The 18,696-nt window shown below is 57.2% G+C and overlaps 1 protein-coding gene across 1 annotated transcript; it reads right to left on the reverse strand.

Moving 5' to 3' along the window:
* Positions 1-550: 550 nt before the first annotated feature.
* Positions 551-18,275, reverse strand: OTUB2 (OTU deubiquitinase, ubiquitin aldehyde binding 2). The gene is made up of 6 exons (XM_075531310.1): positions 18,102-18,275; positions 8,013-8,108; positions 6,144-6,262; positions 5,409-5,493; positions 4,608-4,802; positions 551-3,081 (listed from the first exon to the last, which is right to left on the reverse strand). Exons 1-6 carry the CDS (start codon positions 18,102-18,104, stop codon positions 2,875-2,877), a joined length of 705 nt encoding a protein of 234 aa, XP_075387425.1. The 5' UTR covers positions 18,105-18,275; the 3' UTR covers positions 551-2,874.
* Between the last annotated feature and the right edge of the window lie 421 nt (positions 18,276-18,696).

Raw genomic sequence — 18,696 nt, forward strand, 5'->3', positions numbered from 1 at the left:
ACTGAGAAGTCCTCTCTGCCAGCTTCCCCAGCCCCCATTCTCCACAGCAAAGCCTACTAGCTCCTCAGCACTGGGGTGCTAAGTCACCCAGGCTCCACGTGGGCAGAGGGGCTTCCTGACGGTCATGAGCCAATGGGGGGCTGGGGTGGTAGGAAGAGACCGCCTCAGGCCAGCCAGGCTCTGGAGCTGCCCTGGCCCCTTCTCCGCCCTTGCTTTCTGCCACCCTCGCTCTGACAGCTGCTGGCGCCTGATATCCTAGGCAGCTTGTCCTGTGCTCAGGTTTGGCCCTCAGCCTGGCCTGCCTTTTCCCTTCTGCAACCGCTCACCCTCCCCACAGCCTGTCTGTGTCTGCTTCCAGGGGTCACTGGCTGTTCCACGGGGCAGTCATTGTCTACAAGGGAGCCCATGCCTTAGAAGAAAGGACACACAGGGACCCAGATACCCAAAGAGCCAAGGAACCCAGACATATGGTTGGTAGTTTGTCCCTTGTCCCTCTGGGTGATGACTACAGACACATCTGACCGGTTTAATCCTTTATTTCATAGTGGCAAGAGCTGATACCTGGTGACCAAGGATCACACAGTGGCTGAGTGTGCTGGGATTAGAACCAGGTTCTTTAGTCCAGCCTGCCCAGGGCAGGCTGAGAACCCATGTTTAAGACCATAGTGTTGCCAAGCATCGAGCACCCCCTCCCCGCTGGACCAGCCACCTGCGTGAGTACCCCCCATCCCTATGTGAGCGGCCTCCAGTGCACAGCAGGACCAAATGAGAAGCCAGAGCCAGTGGGATGGAACCCAATTTAATGCTGGGAAATGTTTTCACAGACAGCCTTCCCTACCCCACTGCCCCCCGTCCAGCTGTGTCCTCGATGGGAAGGTGGGTGGGGGGACATCCCATTTCTGTTGGTGCCTGGTGGTGCAGTGACTAAAGCACTCCAACCAAAAGGCAATGATGGCCTTGGGGTCCCTGAAGCAGTGCTGCCTCACCCGCCCACCCACCCACGAGGGCCTGTGAATGGAGGTGGCCTGAGAGCAGCTGTTGGGCTGGTGCTATTAGGTATCCTGTGACCAAAGTCTTGTCTTCCTGCCCACATAGGGCCTCAGAGATTAGAGGTGACTTGTCCCAGGGCTCAGTGACATTGCTGAGGTTTGAATCCAGGGAGAAGGGCTCGGAACTCATTGCCATTGGTGCCAGCAGGAGCCTGCCTACAGCAAGGGCTGCTGCATAGAAAGGCTCCTTGGGGATCAAAGTCATTTCAGTGTGCAATTGTAAACTCTCCTTCAGCCTGTGTCTGCAGAGGCAGGTGGCGAGCATTCCTCGGGCAGTGTGTCGTCTGCAGCATGACTGGGCATCCTGCCTAGCAAGGTCACTCCGAGGGGTGCTTTAGGCAGTGATTTTCTGCTGTAGGGCCAGTGCCCCCAGACAACGTAGAGCCGGAGGGCCGTGTGTGAGGAAACGGAAGGGCAGGGCAAGATCAAGACGTTGATGGCTCTGCCTCTCTCAGACCTGGGCTTCTGTTACCAAGCCGAGGGGCCACTGCCAGGGAGGGGTGACCCATGTGCATGTAGCAGCTCGCTCTCCCCGAGACGACTGGGCGTATGTGTTCCACATGGCAGCTCTGCCCCGTTAGACTGGTCGTCGCCGTGGACCCGTGGCAGCTCTCTAGCCAGGAAACCCAACAGTTCTCCCAGAGCACAGCCTTCTGATGGTCAGTTCCCGAGAGGGCAGCATGAGTGCCACACAGATCTCTGGCAGCCAGTGGTGGCTCAGTGCTGGCAGGTTGGCTGCTCGTGGGAGCCCTGTTTGGGAGGCCCTGGGCCTCTTCTGCCAGCCCAGATTCCCTGGATTTGTCTGCTGAAGATGCTGCTGTTCACCACACACTCACACGCATGCACGCACACTCATGCCATGAAGACCCCACCCCAAGAACAGGGTGGGGCCAGGGAGACCCCAGTCCCAGAGCAGGGTGGCCCATGGTCAGAAGTCAGGCTTAGATTCCTGTGGGGAAGGGACACGAAGGCTGCGCTGAACCTTGGCCCCAGCCCCAGATGTGGGGGTTGGGACCTGCCCTGAAGGAAAGCCCCTGCTGTCTGCCTTAGGGCAGCGGCAGCACCTAGGTGTGTAAGGGACAGACAGACCCCCTTCAGTGCGTGGGTGGGCCAACTCTCCCAGCAGCACCAGCGGGCTCTAGCACACCTCTGCAGGAAACCAGGAGTGGGCCTGAGGTGAAGAGTCCTCAGGGCCACCCCCCAGGCCTGCAGCCCAGCCTGTGGGGTCCTGAGGCCACTAGGTGAGCAGTTAATTAGGGGACCCTGGGCTTTCCTTTGGTCCAGGTGGAGGAGGAAGGAGGCCTCCTGTGGTCTAAGTTGGGGCTCAAGACTTAATTAACCCCAGCACGGGGATCTGTCCAACCCCGAACCTCTAGCCCCATTAGCAACACTTCAGTCACATCCACCTGAATCCAGCCCACCCTACTGCACCCAATTCCATGGGCCCCCAGCTTCCATTCCTCCCCCTGGAGAGGCCCTGCTCCTGGCAGGGAGGAACCCCATTTATCTACAACAGAAAGTCACTATGGAGAAGGAACAGGCCCTTAGAGGTGACTAGCCCATGGTCTCCCAGGGGAACTTGGGGTCCAGAGAGGCATCCTGGCTTCCCAGCTCAGAGAGCATCGGCTCCACCTCAGGAAGTGACAGACGCACCCAGTGACCTCAGGCCCGCCCACCCCATCCCCACCTCTGGGCAGGCCTCAGCCGGAAGGCCGTCGATTTCCTAGCTACAGGCTCAATCGCTTAAAAAATTGAAAAGTCGGAATGCTCCACTCATAATGCAGTCCCGCTAGGCGGCAGGCTCCAGTGCTTGGCCCAAAAGTAATCAACGTTTATCAGCTGCATAGAGGATGTTGTAGTGGGATGTTTTATAGAGCAGGTATACGGAGGGGCTGGCCCCCTCGGGGAACACGTGGTGGTTCAGCGCAGTGTCCATCTCGTCCACGTACTCCACCTGCAGGGCGATGTTGAGCGCTTGCGACAGCGCTGTGATCTGGATGTGGTCGCACTCCATGGCCATGGGCTCCACTTCCTGCAGAGGCCAGAAGTAAAAACCAGGACACAATGGAAACCCAGTTTATGGGGGAAGAAGGGAGGGGAGGGCGCAGAAGCAGCTCAGGGTCAGGCCTTCAAGGGCCTGGGTCAGAGCCCCAGGGCTGGGAGGGCAGTCGTCGCCTATGTCATGAGTGGTGTTCACCCGAAAGTCTAGGCAGCTCTAGCCCAGCCAGCAGTGCCTCGGAAGAAAGGCCTGACCCTCTACTGCTGTCCAGATCACAAGCCAAGAAGGCCCTGCAGAGCTGTGCTGCTCAGTGAATCCAAGCCAACCCCAGGTGTGGTAGTTACATCATCTGGTGTCAATCTGAGAGGATTAAGAGTGAAGGGGCGGAGTTTAGTCTGTCAAATCAGGTCGCAGCTTGATGACCTCATTTGGAGGCACTAAGGAGATAAACAGCTCACTGGAGGCAGAACACATGCTCACACCCTGCGAGATACTGCTGTGGGGAAGACACATGGAGCTACATGAGAGTAGAATTTAACATTGGTAAAGCGGGACACCATTGATAAATCTCATATCCTGGCAAAATAGCCACATGGCAGCCACAAACCATATACCCTAGCTTGTCATGCATTCTTTCCAAAAATCGGGACTTTTTAAAAATGCCGTGGGATGCGGGAAAAATCGTTAAAAATCGGGACTTCTGGTCACCTGACTAGAGCCCTGGAGCTGAAGGAGCCATGTGGAGACCCCTGTATGCACAAGACTTTACACCCTCTGGCCTATGCTCTTCCTGCATTTGGCATAATTGCATGTGTTGTATGAGTCTGAAGAAGAATTTTGGGGCTAGTATCGGACATGTGGGCTAATATTATACTTGATCTGGACTGGGATGTTTTCTTAATGTACAATTACTCTTTATATAAAGCTCTTATACAAGAGTGTCCATGAATTTGTTTCTCTAGCCAACCCAGACTAACAAACCATGCCAACCCTCGAACAGAGCCTTCCAGAGCTCAGAGGGGCTATGCCTATGGGACCCCAAATTCAGTGATCACAGAAGCCAGGGGAGTGAGAAAGGGGGTGGGGTGGGCGTGGTGAAGAGCACTGGACGGAAACAGAGGTGATTGCCCACTGGGCCAAGATCAAGGGGACAGGTACTGCCTGGCTGCTGCTATTGCTGCTAGCCCTGAGAACATAAGGCCTGAGGTGGGGTTGGCTCTTCTAGATTTTTCTTGTGAAAAGTGAGCAGCTGGCAGCCTTCTCACTGAGTTCTGTTTGGAGGTGGATGCACCCTGCGGCAGCTGCTCTGCCGCTTCAGAAGTTGTCCAGCCCCTTGTCTCTAATGGACAGGCAGAGGCCCAGAGAAGGCCAGTGGCTTGTCCAGGACCACGCAGTCCAGGCAGCTCAAGTGGGACTCATGTCCAGCTACTCTGACCCTGGAGGGCTCTCTGAAACACTAACTCGGTGTGCTGTCCCATCCCCTGGCTAGCTGGTTCTAAGTCTGCAGGTTCCATTGAGACCCCCCTCAGGAGCGCCCTGCCCATTGCCCAGGGACGCACGTGAGCGCAGAAGTCTTTGATGTCCATCTCCTCATCGATGAAGTGCCGGAAGAAGTCGGCTCGGTTCTTGATGAAGGCCGAGGTGAGCAGGCGCAGGAACTGCACCACGCGATCCGAGGTGCTCTGTTCGTTGAGCACCTTCAGCAGGCTGGACACGGAGCCGTCCCTCTCCACCAGCTCCACCACACTGTAAAACTGGCAGGGGGTAGAGTGTCAGCCGGGAGGGGTCAGGCCCACTTCCCTCCCCATGAGACTGCAGAGAGCCCTCCAAAGCTAGTTCCTGGCCCGGGAAATACTTTAATGAACACTGTAGCCCAGAGTCCTAGCTAGGGAAGGGACCCTGTGTGGCCTAAACAGCTGAGCGCGTGACTGCCTGCTGAGAGGCTGGAGTGGGAGTCCACTGACAGTCCTGGCGATCTGTCTCAGAAAGACCCCGAGGAGCAGCTTTTCCTTACTCCAGGGGATCAGGAGCAGGGGTGGACTGGACAGCATGTCGGGTGGGGTGGGGGACGCACTGGGCCTTTCATTATCTGGGTTTGGCTTTCTACTGGGATTCTGAGCGGCAAGGCAGGGGCTTAGGAGCCATCCTTCACCAGTTCCTATGGGGCGGGGAGGAGGAGGACTCTTAGACCTGGAGTCCTGGAGGGAGGACAGAGTCCCGGGGCTCCCACCCCCATATCTTTCCTGGCAGGAGACACAGCCACAGAGGCTGACTGTGCGGGACCTGGGCCAGTACCCACCCTGTTGCCGTGAGTCCACCCCACCTGACCCCACCCCGCCTCCGTGGCCAGAGTGACCCACAGCATTGAAGAAGTTTCGGAACTTGTGCTCCTCGAAGCCGGCAGCCAGGAGGTCGTCTGGGGTCTGCAGTACACGCTCCTTGAACCTAGAGGGGGTTGACGGGTCTTAGAGGACAGAGAGGGGGTGCAGGTGACAGGTGTTCACCCCGTGGCCAACGGATCGCCATGGTCACACAGTCACACTCAGCACCACGGTCACACTCAACACCAGTCATGCACTCAACACCACGGTCACATACTCAACACGACAGTTACACACTCAACACCAGTCACACACTCTACACCAGAGTTACACACACTCAACACTACAGTCACACACTCAACACCACGGTCACACACTCAACACCACGGTCACATACACTCAACACCACAGTCACACACATCAACACCAGTCACACACTCAACACACACCACAGTCACGCACTCAACACCACGGTCACACACACTCAACACCAGTCACTCAACACCACGGTCACACTCAGCACCACCGTCACACAACACACACCACGGTCATGCTGAACACCACAGTCACTCAGCGCCACGGTCAGCAGATGGACTTCACAGACCCACAGGAGGCTGCTGGGTGTTTGCATCCCACAGCGACTCACCAGGCTCCAGGCTGACTCAGCCGCCCAGGGGCCATCGAGCCCCCCACCTGCCCCTAACTCAGCCACAGTGGGTGGGCATCGGAACACATCAGTTGCCTCCACCAGGCAGCCCTCCAGTGGCCACTCACCTGAGAACCTCCCTGCTCCTCCCCAGCAGAGACTCCAGGTAGGAGTAGCCCAGGGCCCGGTAGAAGCAGTTCCCGTCTCCTTTGATCTTCCGGATTGCGCTGAATCGTTTGCTAAGTTCCTGGGAAGGTGGGGTGCGGGTGTAGTCAGTCCTCACTTCCCCAGTGCCACCCCACTTCCCACTCACTCATTCTACCAACAGCACAACACTTGGGTGTGTGCCTGTCTTCAGGCAGCCCACAGTATTGGGGATGCAGGACACTCCGATGGGGCTGTGTAAGGACAGGGGACATTCTGAATTGGGGTGCCAGGAAAGCGGCATCTACAAGAGGTGCCAGCTCGCAGTCCAGGAAGGCTTCCAGGAGTGAGTGAGTGTAGGACGGGGTGCGGAGTTCAGCGTTCAGCCTGGCTGGGAGGAGGAGGCCTGGGAAGTAAGTGCCATCACCCGCCCATCCAGCAAACCCTTATCCAAAGCGACCTGGGGCAGCTTGTGCCCAACAAGGGTAGTGGGAAGGGGCAGGAGAGGGGGTCAGCCGAACCCCAGAGGCCAGCGGAGGGAGCGGACGAGGGCTGTGTCTTTAAAGGGATTGCCACTCGCTCCTGTGCTGAAAGTTGTAGAATGGGAAGCAGACTGGCTCTGTAAGCTTTCACCCAAATCACCAAACAAAACCACCCCAAACCAGAGCAGTGAGCCCACTGCCTGTCCCAGAAGCCCCTGCTTGCCCGTGGGAGGCTCCAGTCAGGGGGTGTGCACAGCAGAAGTGGGCTTTCAAGCAGTGGGGGGGATTTGGTCTCATTGTAATGAAACCAACAGCCATCAGAAGGCATAGAGCCGACCCTGGCCCAGGGGACATAAGAGAGGTGAGGAGATGTCTTGCAGAGACCCTGTTCTCTCCCAAGAAAGCCCCAGGGAGAGGGGCCCTGGAAGCTGCCTATTCCTGCTCCCACAGGAAGTGCTCCCTGTGGCCCTGCTGCCCCACTGGCCATGGGACCCCAGGGGGATAAACTGGAGTCTCTTAGGACTCGTGAGTGGGGCCGAGTGACCGCTGCACCTCTGGGAGAGAAGCCAAGGGGAGGGAGGTCCTGCAGGGCTGGTCGGCCGTCTAGGCACATGAGGGAGCAGCAAGGACCGCCGACTGCCCTGTCCTGCCCACAGTGCTCCCTCCCTCAGCAGAATTCCGCCTCCTGGTTACAAATGTGCCTCTCAGGTCAGGGGCCTGGGTTTGATTCCCAGCTCCTGGTAGTATAGAGGTTACGCATTGGGCTGTGATCTGAGAGGTCCAGAGTTCAAAACCACCAGCCTCTCTGAGGTAGGAAATTGGTTCTTTGCCCTCCCATAAAGAGTCGCAGTGTCAACCCACAGGGGCAGTGCTACCCTGTCTGGCAGGACCACGAGAGTGAGGTTGGTGTTTGGGGGCCTCACAGAGATGTAATGAGACCTCGGTGGGTAAATAAGGCTCTCAGGATAGAGGCCAGCTTGAAAAAGAAACAACACACCCCCCAGGAGCCCCGGGGGTGTCAAGGGGCGGCTAAGCATGAGGGCAGCAGTAAAATCACCAGTCGCTCCATGGGGAAGATGACGCTTTCTGCTCCGCAAAGATTCAGACTCAACAATTCTCAGGGGCACTTCCCCTCTGTCCTAGAGGGCTATGCGCCGATGGCAGGGACCTTTTCAGTTTGTTTGGCAGTGACGGGACCCCATGTGAGGGAAACGGACACCCAACAGGACGACATTCTGGAAGTCTCTTTCCTCACCGGGGACCCAGTCTCTACTCACTGCAGGCCCCGTGGTTCCCAGTGTGTACCTCCTGGAGCCCTGACTCCAGCCCCTCGAAGCTGGGTTTCCTCCAACCCCCACCCCCCGGCCTCACCTGGATTTTCCGCTGATATATCCTGTTTTCAGGATGATCCCGAAGAATGGATAGGATGTCACATTTTTCTGATATTAGGTGGAAGGATGTTTCGCTCTGAAAGACAAGGAGGAAGCACCATGACAAAGGCAGTGGATGGGACCGGGGACAGGCCGGACGTGCCGAACAGCGAGCCCACCGCAGAATGCAGTGTCCTTTCCCTGGCCAGCCTGCATGTGGACGCAATCCCTTTGCTGGAGGCGGCCCTGCAACCCCTGCTCCCCCTGCCCCGATGACCAGCATCCCCAGCACGCAGCGGCACTCCTGGTCACCGGGACTCCCGGGTCCAAGCGGACTTACTTTATAGAATACCTCTCCAGGCCCTAAGAGTTTGGTGGGTTGAGCGGCCAGCCGCTCCCCGGGAGAAAGATGAAGCTGTTGGCTTCGGTGAAGACGGCGGCCTTGGGAACCCTGTGGGGCAGCCCCACTCTGTGCTGTGGGTCACCAGGAGTTGTGACAATGGGGTCAGTTCTAGTTCTTCTGAGCTTAAGAAGCCTTCATCTCTTTGTCCCCAACTGTCCTCCCTCTCTTGTCCACCCTCCAATTCCTGTGCTGGCATCATGGGCCAGGTACAGTGTTGACTACTGGAAGCAGAGGAGTTATGGTGGGCCCTGCCCAGTAGGGCTCCCCATTCATGGGGGAGAGCAATATGGACACAGCCTGGTAAGGTCCCCCGCTGGGGAAGCTCTCCCTGGCCTAGCAGAAGGCAAGGGGAGAGCAGTTTCATGTGCCCCCTGCTGATGGAAGGCCAGAATGCAGTCCGGCTGGGCATCTTGGCCAGAGAGGAGGGCACAGTCAGGAAGCTCACCTCATCGGCCAGGCTACAGAAGGCATTTGTCTGCCAGCCATGTCTCTGCCAAGCGCCACGGGTAGACCTGCTTCCTCCACCTGCCTGGGCACAGCTCTGCTTTCAGCATGAAGGTAGAGGAGGAGAGAGCTGGCTTTGAGGCCCCTCACAGCTAATCAAGCCCAGTGCTCGCCTGCCTGGTCCCAGGGCGCCCAGGGCGGTGCAACAGAGCACCAGGAAGGCGGCTGTGAATTGGGATTTTTGTAAACGGAAGTCTCATTTTCCACCATGTATCAGCCCTGGTAGTGTCGTGGTTACGTGTTGGGCTGCGATCTGAAAGGTCAGCTGTCTGAAAGACGGGGTTTTCTCTACCCCCCCCCCCCCCCCGCACCCGACAACAGTTACAGGCTCGGAAACAACCCAAGGGGCTTGTTCTGAGTCAGCATTGACTCAGGGGCAGTGAGTTTGGTTTGGGTCAACACTAAGGGCCGCTAGGGCTGCCCACTCCCTTCCTGCCTCGCTGACAGGCAGTGGTCAGGCCCAGGGGCACCTGCTCACAGAGGCGGGGGCCAATGCAGGTCTAGGTTCTGCATGTGAGATGGCCCCACGGTGCGGCACCCAGAGCGGGAGCTGGGCTGCCAGGCGGCACCAGGAGCATTGCCCATGCCTCCATGGGACAGGCTCGGGGCACCTATTTGTCTGGTAGTGAACTTCTCTGGCCTGAGTAGACACAGTGGGAAGGGGCATTCCTAGGGCGTTTGGATGTACCAGGAGCCCTGGTGGCATTGCGGTCATGCAGTGGGCTGCTAACTGCTAGGTCAACAGTTAGAAACCACCAACCTCTCTGAGAGAGAAAGATGAGGCTTTCCACTCCCGTGAAGTCGCAATCTCACTGTACATCGATGGGGTCGTTATGAGTCGGAATCCACTCGATGGCAGTGTTCCGTGCCACTGAGTCGGTTCCAACCCACAGTGACGGAGCACTGCCCGGTCCTGCCCCATCCTCACCATTGTTCCAGTGTCTGAGCCCATGGTTGCAGCCACTGTGTCAGTCCATCTCATTGAGCGCCTTCCTCTTTTGTCACCCATCCACTTTAAGGACATCAAACCCGATGGTCCCTCCTGACAACATGTCTGAAGTACGTAAGACACAGTCTCCCCATCTTTGCTGCTAAGAAGCACTTTGGCAGATGGAAGTAAGATGGCATTTTTGGGTGGCTGTTTTTCTCCTCCTCCCAAGATGCCCCATGACGAGTCTCTAGAACTACACAGCATCACTCAGCACACAGGACAGCCTGGCATACCGTCCATGACCTGCAGTTTCATGGTCTCACTCCCTGGTGCCCATCACAGGGCTGGCACAGAGGAGGCACAAGCCTCTGGCATACTTGTGAGATGAAGGCTGGAAAATTCCACGTGTCCTCCGAAGGGTGGGACCAATCCATGTATCCCCAACATATGTGGAGCCACAAGCCAGGATCCGTCCATCACTCAATCGTAGAGGAAAGACACTCGGGTGCCTGCTAGGCCATGGACGAACACTGGGAACACGGTGAGTAACTAGGCCAGAAGCAACAGGGCCACGAGGGAGAACAGGAAAATGCAGCGAGACAGTCCCTTCAGGGTACCCAGGGCTGGAGGCCACCCTGACGGGAAGTCACTGCTACGTGGCAATAGGGATGCCCCTGAACTGTCCTCTGGACGCTTCAATGTGGGCAAAAGTGCTGTCTCCAGGTTACCACCATTTTCCAAAGGAAGAGAAACGAGGCCCCCAACCGTACTGAATGGTGATTGTACTTCGACTGCCCCTCACGGACCCCCAAATGGCAGGGGAGCGAGGGCCGGAGAGGGAGGTGAGGCGGGTTCTGTTCCTGAGACGCTAACAGGCGGGAAGGTGTTTCAGGATTGATTGGACACATGTAGAGATAAGCATCTAACTGTAGAAGACTGCCAATTCAGGTCAAAATGAAGACCACTTAAAGGGGGATGAAACAGAAAACCAAAACCCCACCCTCACCGAGTCCATCCTGACAGAGTGATGCTGCGGGACAGAGCAGCACTGCCCAGCAGGGTGCTGAGGCCATAAGTCTTTCTAGACACCGGCTGCCATATGGTTCTCCCAAGGAACGGCGGGTGGGTTCGAACTGCCGGCCTTGCAGTTAACATCCCAGTGTGTGACTCACTGAGGGCTCCTGCAAACGGGGATGAAACCCACTGCCCTCAAGTTGATTCCAGTCATGGGGACCCAATTAGGATTTTCTAGGCTGTAAAGCTTCACAAGAGCAGCCAGCCTCATTTTGCTCCTATGGAGTGGCTGGTGGGCTTGAACCACTGACCTTGTGGCTAGCAGCCCAATGCCTGACCTACTGTGCCACCAGGGCTCTCAAAAACCCACTGCCATTGAGTCGGTTCCGACTCACAGTGACCCTATAGGGCAGGGTAGAACTGCCCGGGTGGGTTTCTGAGACTGACTTGTGGCTGGACTAGAGAGTCTGGTCTGTTTCCCAGAGTGGGGGCTCTTTTAAAACTGCTGACCTTGTGGGTAGCAGGCCAACGCGTAATCCACTACGCCAACAGGCTCTCTAGAAGGGGTGAGAAGGGAGCATGCCTAAAATTTCCACTCTCAAGGCAATTTTAACATCTTTTAACAACTTTAACTTTCTCAACTTTGCATTTTTAACAAATTGGCTTTAGGTTTTTGGCAGACCTGTCTTCATCGACCGGGAATGTAAATATTGCCTTGCCCTCAGACAGAGTGCACTGGAAAGTGGATTACTGCAGAGATAGGTTAAAATTTAACATCTCGCCATTTGTTTTCTCTTGCGGCCCATTTCTAATTTCTTCTAGTTTCCATTATCTTCTGTTCTCTCTCACTGAGGTTTTCCTGTGCTTTGCCGTCAGGGTGGTGGTGGGGTGCTGTAATTTGGGGTATGGTTTTCTTCATAGGAAGCCTGGGAGCGGTAAATCTCCGCAGAGAGTAACTGATGAGGGTTCCTTTGGGCTATGGCAGGGGAGCTGTGGGGTGGGGGCGGGGGTAATGGCAGTATATGGAGGCCATGATAATAATGGGCACCAGAATGAAGAAAACCTTCTACCATTGAGTGTGGTGCTGAGTTCACAGCTCGTTTTACTACAACCCATTGGATTGTATGAACCGGTCTGAAACTAAAGCAAAGCCCCTTAGAGAACACGGAGGCCACCGTAGCCCCAGCCCCGACACTCTGCGCTTTCAGGGAGCACGGTCCCCACCGGATTTTGCCAAGGGCTTTGGTCAGGTTTCCCCCTTCACCCCCACCCTGTTCCCAGCCTCGGTGGAGGGGCTGTTGGCTACGGAGGGGTTGGTTTTGACTCCCGGGGACCCTCAGGGGTAACCCCTCGCATGTGTCTTTTGATATGCTTTTTATAAAAAAAAAAAAAAAAGGAGGCTGTCTGCTCCTACCAAGAGTCACATCGCCGGACACCCCCAGGGGTGCTTCTCTTCGGTCCGGTGGGGTTGTGAAGAGTCAGATTCAACTCAGTGGCAGTGAGTTTTGAGTCTTTTAAAACTATCTAGCATTCTTTACGTGTGAATGCCATACAGATCCCCCACTGCCTGCCTCTGTGGCCCACGCCCACCCCACCCCCAGTTTAAAACTATGTAAGTTCTACCCCTGCTGACAGACAGCCCGAGTCCACTGCCTCTCTCCCAGAGAGTGGACCCATGGGTGAGCTGCTCGGGGGCAGGGAGAGCAAGTGGCCCTCTGCTCTGGCAGCTTTCAGGTCTCTGCCGAAGTCAGCCTCAGCTCTGGCTGTCCTTCCCTGGGTCCCCAGCATAACCTTAGCCACACTCCTGGGCAAAACCAGCGCTGCAAGCTGCAGGGGAACCCCGGCACAGCTCCGTGAGCGGCCCATGAGCCTCCTGGGCGCTTTGTTTGTCATGCTCCAGGATGTCCTGTGGGACGCAGTCGGGTCATTTGAAAGGCCTGCAGCCCTTTAATTGCAGGTTTGGAAAGAGATGCCCATGGACTGAGTGAGGAGGCTGGCATATATTCTGGGTGGGAACCACCAGGTGGAGCGGAAGGGGCAGTAAGAATGCCTCTCTCTTCTGTAGCTTCCCTGGCAATCCTGGGAGTCAGCGGGAAGTGGGCCGCAGACCTGGCACAAGATGGCCTGGAGTGCTGGTCCTGCTAACCCCCTCTGTCCTATGGACCCGTGGCTTCCCTGGTCTCCCAGGGCTGGCACACCTGCCCATCAGTTCCAGTTCCCCCTGCCCCTAATTCATCCACCGAGCCACATACCCCCAACCTGACAGGAAGCAAGCATTCCCCACGGTTCTCATTTCCTCTCCAACCCACTGCTGCCCAAGCACCAAACCCAGCCCCTGGCCCCTGGGAGGGCGGGGGCGTCGCAGTGAGTCAGACACCCCAGGTGGGCAGTGAAAAAGGCTCCCTTAGGCTGCTTGACTGGTGCAAAGGGTGAGCGCTCAGTCACTAACTGCACATTGAGTGGTTTGTGTCCCTCCTGGCCATGGGGTCACCCAGTGTTACCCATGGTGCCCCCCCCCCTATATCTCACCAATGGCCCACCGTGTGTAGCAGACACAGAATCCTTCATCATGCTCACCATGCATTTCAGCCACTGAGCGGATGCCACGAGGACCGCACTTCTGACCTGAGGAACCTCGCTGCCGGCAAGTGGGTCCCGTCCCAGAGCAACCCGAGGGGCCAGGGTGGCTTCCGAGACCACGGCTCTTCTCGGCAGTAGAAAGCCCGGCCTTCCTCCCACAGAGTGGCTGGTGGCTTTGAATCACTTACCTTGCGGTTAGCAGATATTTCTTAAATTATCGAAGACTCACAATAAAATGGTGGAATAAAACCTCTCTCCCCTTGAATGACATCATTAGTGACTGAGTGGAAAACCAAATTCCAACCCTCTGACATCAAGTCCATGCCCACCCACAGTGACCCTCCAGGGCAGGGTGCCGCTGCCCTGGGGGTCCCAGTGACGAACGCTTTCTGGGGGAGAAGGCCCCACACCTCGCTCCCTCCGCGCAGCGCAGCTGCTGGTTTCAAATTCCAGGCCTGGCAGGCAGCAGCCGACAGGACATGGGACTCCGACACTGCCATTTCGTTTTCCTCTGTTCCTTTCAATACCACTTCCTTCTCAAAAGAGCCATTCACAGCCCTTCGCGGGTACTACAACACTGAAGCTGAACCACGGGAAAATCCGACAGAATCAGAGACTACAAAACACCGGAGGCAAGAGAAACAACAGTGCAAGCGAGCAGTGGGAACCATGTGGGTCCAAGCCCACTGTCATAGGGTAATAACGACAGCTCTGACCAGAGCGCATCACCCAACCCAACCCACCGTACCCAGTCCACCCCACCCCTCCCCCTCCCCGACGATAGGGCCACGTAGAACTGTCCCATGGAGAGTCCCAGGCTGGCAATCTTCACAGAAGCTGCCTGCCTTGGAGCAGCTGGTGAGTTCAAACCTCTGACCTCCCAACGCTGAACCCACTGTGCTACCAGGGCTCCTGGAGCTCACTAGGAGATTCAAAAATAACTCGGTTTTGGTAGGTGCTGCCGAGTGGGTTCTGACTGCTCGCGATCCCATGTACAACAGACTCAAACACCGCGGGCCCTGCAGCGTCTTCACAGTCATCCTTTCGTGGGAACCTACTTGTGTCCGTCCATCTCGTGGAGGGCCTTCCTCTTTGTCGCTGCCCCTCCACTTTACGAAACATGAAGACCTCCTCCAAGGTGATATTTTTATAAGAACACAGAACTTCCTGTAACACTCACTTTGGGGTCACGCCCTCTGGTAGCGTTGCTTGATGGGGTCTGGATCCCCCGTGCCCTCCCTAGTGATGCTCCTGCATGCAGAAGAACCCCAACAGAAAGGCCTGACAAATACTCCTGGGAAAGCATCCAATTCTGACTCACAAGGTCATCATCACCGGGAGTTGAACCAACCAGCGGGTACCTGGGTTAACAGCTCTCTTGCTCTCCTCTGCCCTACCCCAAAGCACCCAGCTCCACAAGAGACCCCTGCTCCCAGTTCCAGTACATGCAAAGCACTCTTCCCGTGCACTCTGTGCCCGCCTGGGGCTGCCCGAGCCACCACCACCTCCTCAGGCAGGCTGCAGCGGTGGCACCTGCCAAGTGACGCCGCGATCCCACTCTTTCTCCCATCCTAACTCGGTCCCCAGCACAAGCAGACTACAGCTCACCCTTCCACAGTACCTGCCACAGTCCCCTCACTTAGAACAAGACATTCAACCTTTTGACAACAGCCTCCCATGTCCCTACCTGGGTCCCAGTCCCTTACCTGGGTCCCAGGTCCTACCAGAGTTGGTGCTTGTTCACCTTGCTTTTTCTGAGCTCCAGCTACAGCGGGCTGCTTTTTGTTCCTCCAACAAATCAAATTCTTTCCAACCACAGGGCCTTTGCACATGCTATTGCTTCTACCTGGACTGTTCCTCTGTCCCTTAGCACGGCTCTGGGAGGCCTTCACTGACCGCCGTGGGCCACATCACCTCTCCCTCTCCCTCACCTTGTTTATTTCTCCAGGGCATGCTCAGAACCATGGGCTGCCCTACACATGATCCACTCGGACTTTGATCCACGAGGGCATGGGCTTTGCTGTCTGCCTGCTGTGGCCAGACCCCTGGAACCTGGCACGCACTAATGCTCCCAACAATGGAGATCAAGTGACCAAATGGGCAAGCTGGTCTCTGACTCCTGGCCGGCTACCTCCAATCCCGCGTCTGCTCCATTGCCAGAATGTCCACCAACTCAACTGTCTGGTTCTTCCCTTTCAAACATCCGTTGTGGTGCTCAAAATCTTCAGAATGAAACTAAATTCCACGGCACAGAACATTCTAGTCCCACCTATTCTTCCAGACTCTTCTCTCTCTCTCTCTCTCCCTGCATCCACACAGGCTGCTACCTTGTCCCAGGACAGCCACTCTGGACCGTGTCTCCAGGCTTTTAAGCTCACAGTCCCCCAACCTGGGGTGCACTTCTCCCCTAATCCTTTCTAAACACTCCTACACGTCCTTCAGCACCCAGCTCAAAGATCTCTGTGACAACTTCCCACTCAGACCCAATCGCCTCCTGCTGTGCTCCCAAAGCCCTGGGCCAGCACTCTCAGGCCATGATCAATACATAGCCAGGAATAGCTGGGTCTGGCTCAGGGGGGAGGGCAGGGCCCGGTCCCCTCTCAGCACCGCCTAGTGCTGGGGCTTGTCTGAGGAATGAGACACCATGGCCATGGGTTTGCTGCCTATGCTTGACATTCAATTATTCACTCAACAACATTAAATGCACCCCAAGCAAGTGCAGGCCCCAGGTCTGTCCCTCATCACCCACTCTTACCCTCCCAAGGGGTTTGTGTCTTCTACCTGCTAGCCTTTGGCAAGCGTAGCCCACGGACTTCAAGGTGGAGAGGGATGGACCATTAACTACCACTGAGTTGACGGCGACTCACAGTGGCCTTGTAGGACAGGATCGAACTGCCACTTGGGTTTCTGAGACTGTAACTCTTTAGGGGAGTAGAAAGCCTCATCTTTATCCTGCGAGGTGGCTGGCGGTGTCCAACTGCTGACCTCACGGTTAGCCACCCAGCGCTTCACCACCACACCACCAGGATGTGTTGTTCCACTCTGCTCATCACCCACTCACTTAACCCCCTATTCACACCACGAAGCAACACATACAAAAGGCCGCTAACCAGCCCCAGCATGGCACCTGGCATACCGACAGGTGCTCACTAAATGCTTTGTGAATGGCCCATCACAAACTCCATCCCACCTTGCTAGTTAGCTTCACTTCTACGGCGCCCAGGTCTCACTGATGGGGGAAGTGGGGAGCCTGGCTAGCTATGACTGCTATGCCTTTGACCCCCCCATCTGCCTGCTGACCTCTGGCCTCCAAAGCCAGGTCAGGTGGGCAGGTGGGGCCAGCACAAAAGGTAAGGGCAGGATCCCAGATCCTGAAGAGCAACTGAGGGCATGCCAGCTTTCATAGCCTGGGTGAGCAACCCCATGATTACCCCAGTTCCCTCCCCCCCCCACACACACACTTCCTGTGGCTGACCTCAAACACCTGGGCCCTCTTCCAGCAGCGGCAAAACCAGGTGACCCTGGGGGCCTGGCAGGGGAGCAGGACGAGAGTATCCCCTGATGCCTGGGGCGCCAGCCTCCCCAGCAGCAGGCCAGCGTGTCTGAGGCAGGCCCAGCTTAGGTGGCCCCACGGCCCAGGCCACACCCAGGACGTGCCAGGTCATGGCCAGGCTGTGACATAGGTGCACAACCATCACCAGGAGTTTGTTGTTGCAGGAAAAGCCCTGGCTCGTGAGTTAGCTGGGACCCAGGGTGCCACTTGCGTCACCTGCTCCTGCAGCAGGCCAGTATCCAGAGGGGACAAGCAGATGGGTGACCACCAGGTACGAGAACCCAGGACTGCCTGACCCCAAACCGGCCAACTGCCCTCACCCTCTATTCAGTCCCCGGAGCAGAGGGCTTTAGGGGCCACCCCACACGGTCCCCAGCAGGATGTCCGGCCCCAAGGCAACCTGGCCGGTGGGCTGATGTAATACAAAGTGCACTGGCCTGGGGGTCTGGGAGCTTGGGTTCAGTGCCTGCCTGCTCCCCATCTGGGCCTTAGTTCCCCACTGTCCAAGCCCTGGCTGGGGTGGGCTCAGAGGGTTGCCCCCCCCTCACCCAGGGTCCCTCCTCCTCTGTCTTTGCTTCACCCCCAACTCTAATTCAGGCCTCTCCACTTGGGTCCCCAACTCAAAGTGATTCAGCTGCTCAGAGAACAAGAAAGCCGCCACCCCAGCAAGCCCCAGGTCCACCCTCAGGAGATGCAGGCTGGGTGTGTGTGTGTGTGTGTGTGTGTGTGTGTGGGAGGCGGAGGGGGGGCTGGTGGGGTCGTGGGCTGCAGGCTAGGAGGTCCACAGACAGAAGAGAGGGCGCCCCCAGCCCTGGTGCTCTATCTGCGCACCATCAGGCCAACACCCGCAGGGACACGGGGCGGATGTGTTGGGGATTGAGTTCCTAGGGGCTGGCTTGTCCCTCCTCCCCCATCCCCCCCCCCCCGCAACTCCGCAGGGCGTCCTGGGTAGAACAAGGGGACCCCCAGCATCCGCCAGGACTCAGTATTCCCGGGGGCGGGAGGGGAGGTGCTGAGGCTCGCGCCCCTCGCTCAGTGAGTGCACATGCGCCCAGGTGCCGACCCGCCCCCGCGCCCCCTTCCCTCTCCTCCCACGACCACTGACCATAGTGACCGGAGCCAGGTCCCGCCCCAGCGAGGGGCGATCCGGTGCGGGAGGGCGCCGCGGAGGCCAGCGGGAGGGCGGCGCGGCCTCGAGGGCGTGGGGGCACGCGGAGAAGACACCCGACCACCCCGCACACCGGAGAGCAGACCTCCACTGTGTCCCAGGGAGACACACGCCCCACGACGGACGTCGCCAGCGGCCAATCAGGAGCCGCGGCTATGGACGTCACAGAAAGTGGGTGGGCCTTCACGTGCGGTCAACCTATGCTCGCGGACTCCTTTGACAGGGGCCGGCCCCCTTTTAAACGCGCAGAAAGCTTTTGACCAGCGACTCAGAGCACGGGCTCTGGCGCTGTGAAGGCGGACAAGGCTTTTTGATAAGAATGTCAAGCCGAGGTTCCCTGAACGATTAGCCAGCCCACCCTCAGTAATGCACAAACACGGGCACCTGAGTAAAGGATGTTCACGCTCAGAGGAAACACGTGTCTAATCACAATAAGTGAACCACTTCCCCCAGTGCAGCTCCTGAATGATCAGGCTCACACCTTCCAGGTCCCGCATCAGGCAGCCAATGAGAACTGGTTGACTGAGTGCAC

The sequence above is a fragment of the Tenrec ecaudatus genome, chromosome 14 (genome assembly GCF_050624435.1).
Source record: "Tenrec ecaudatus isolate mTenEca1 chromosome 14, mTenEca1.hap1, whole genome shotgun sequence".
Classification (NCBI taxonomy): Eukaryota; Metazoa; Chordata; class Mammalia; order Afrosoricida; family Tenrecidae; genus Tenrec; species Tenrec ecaudatus.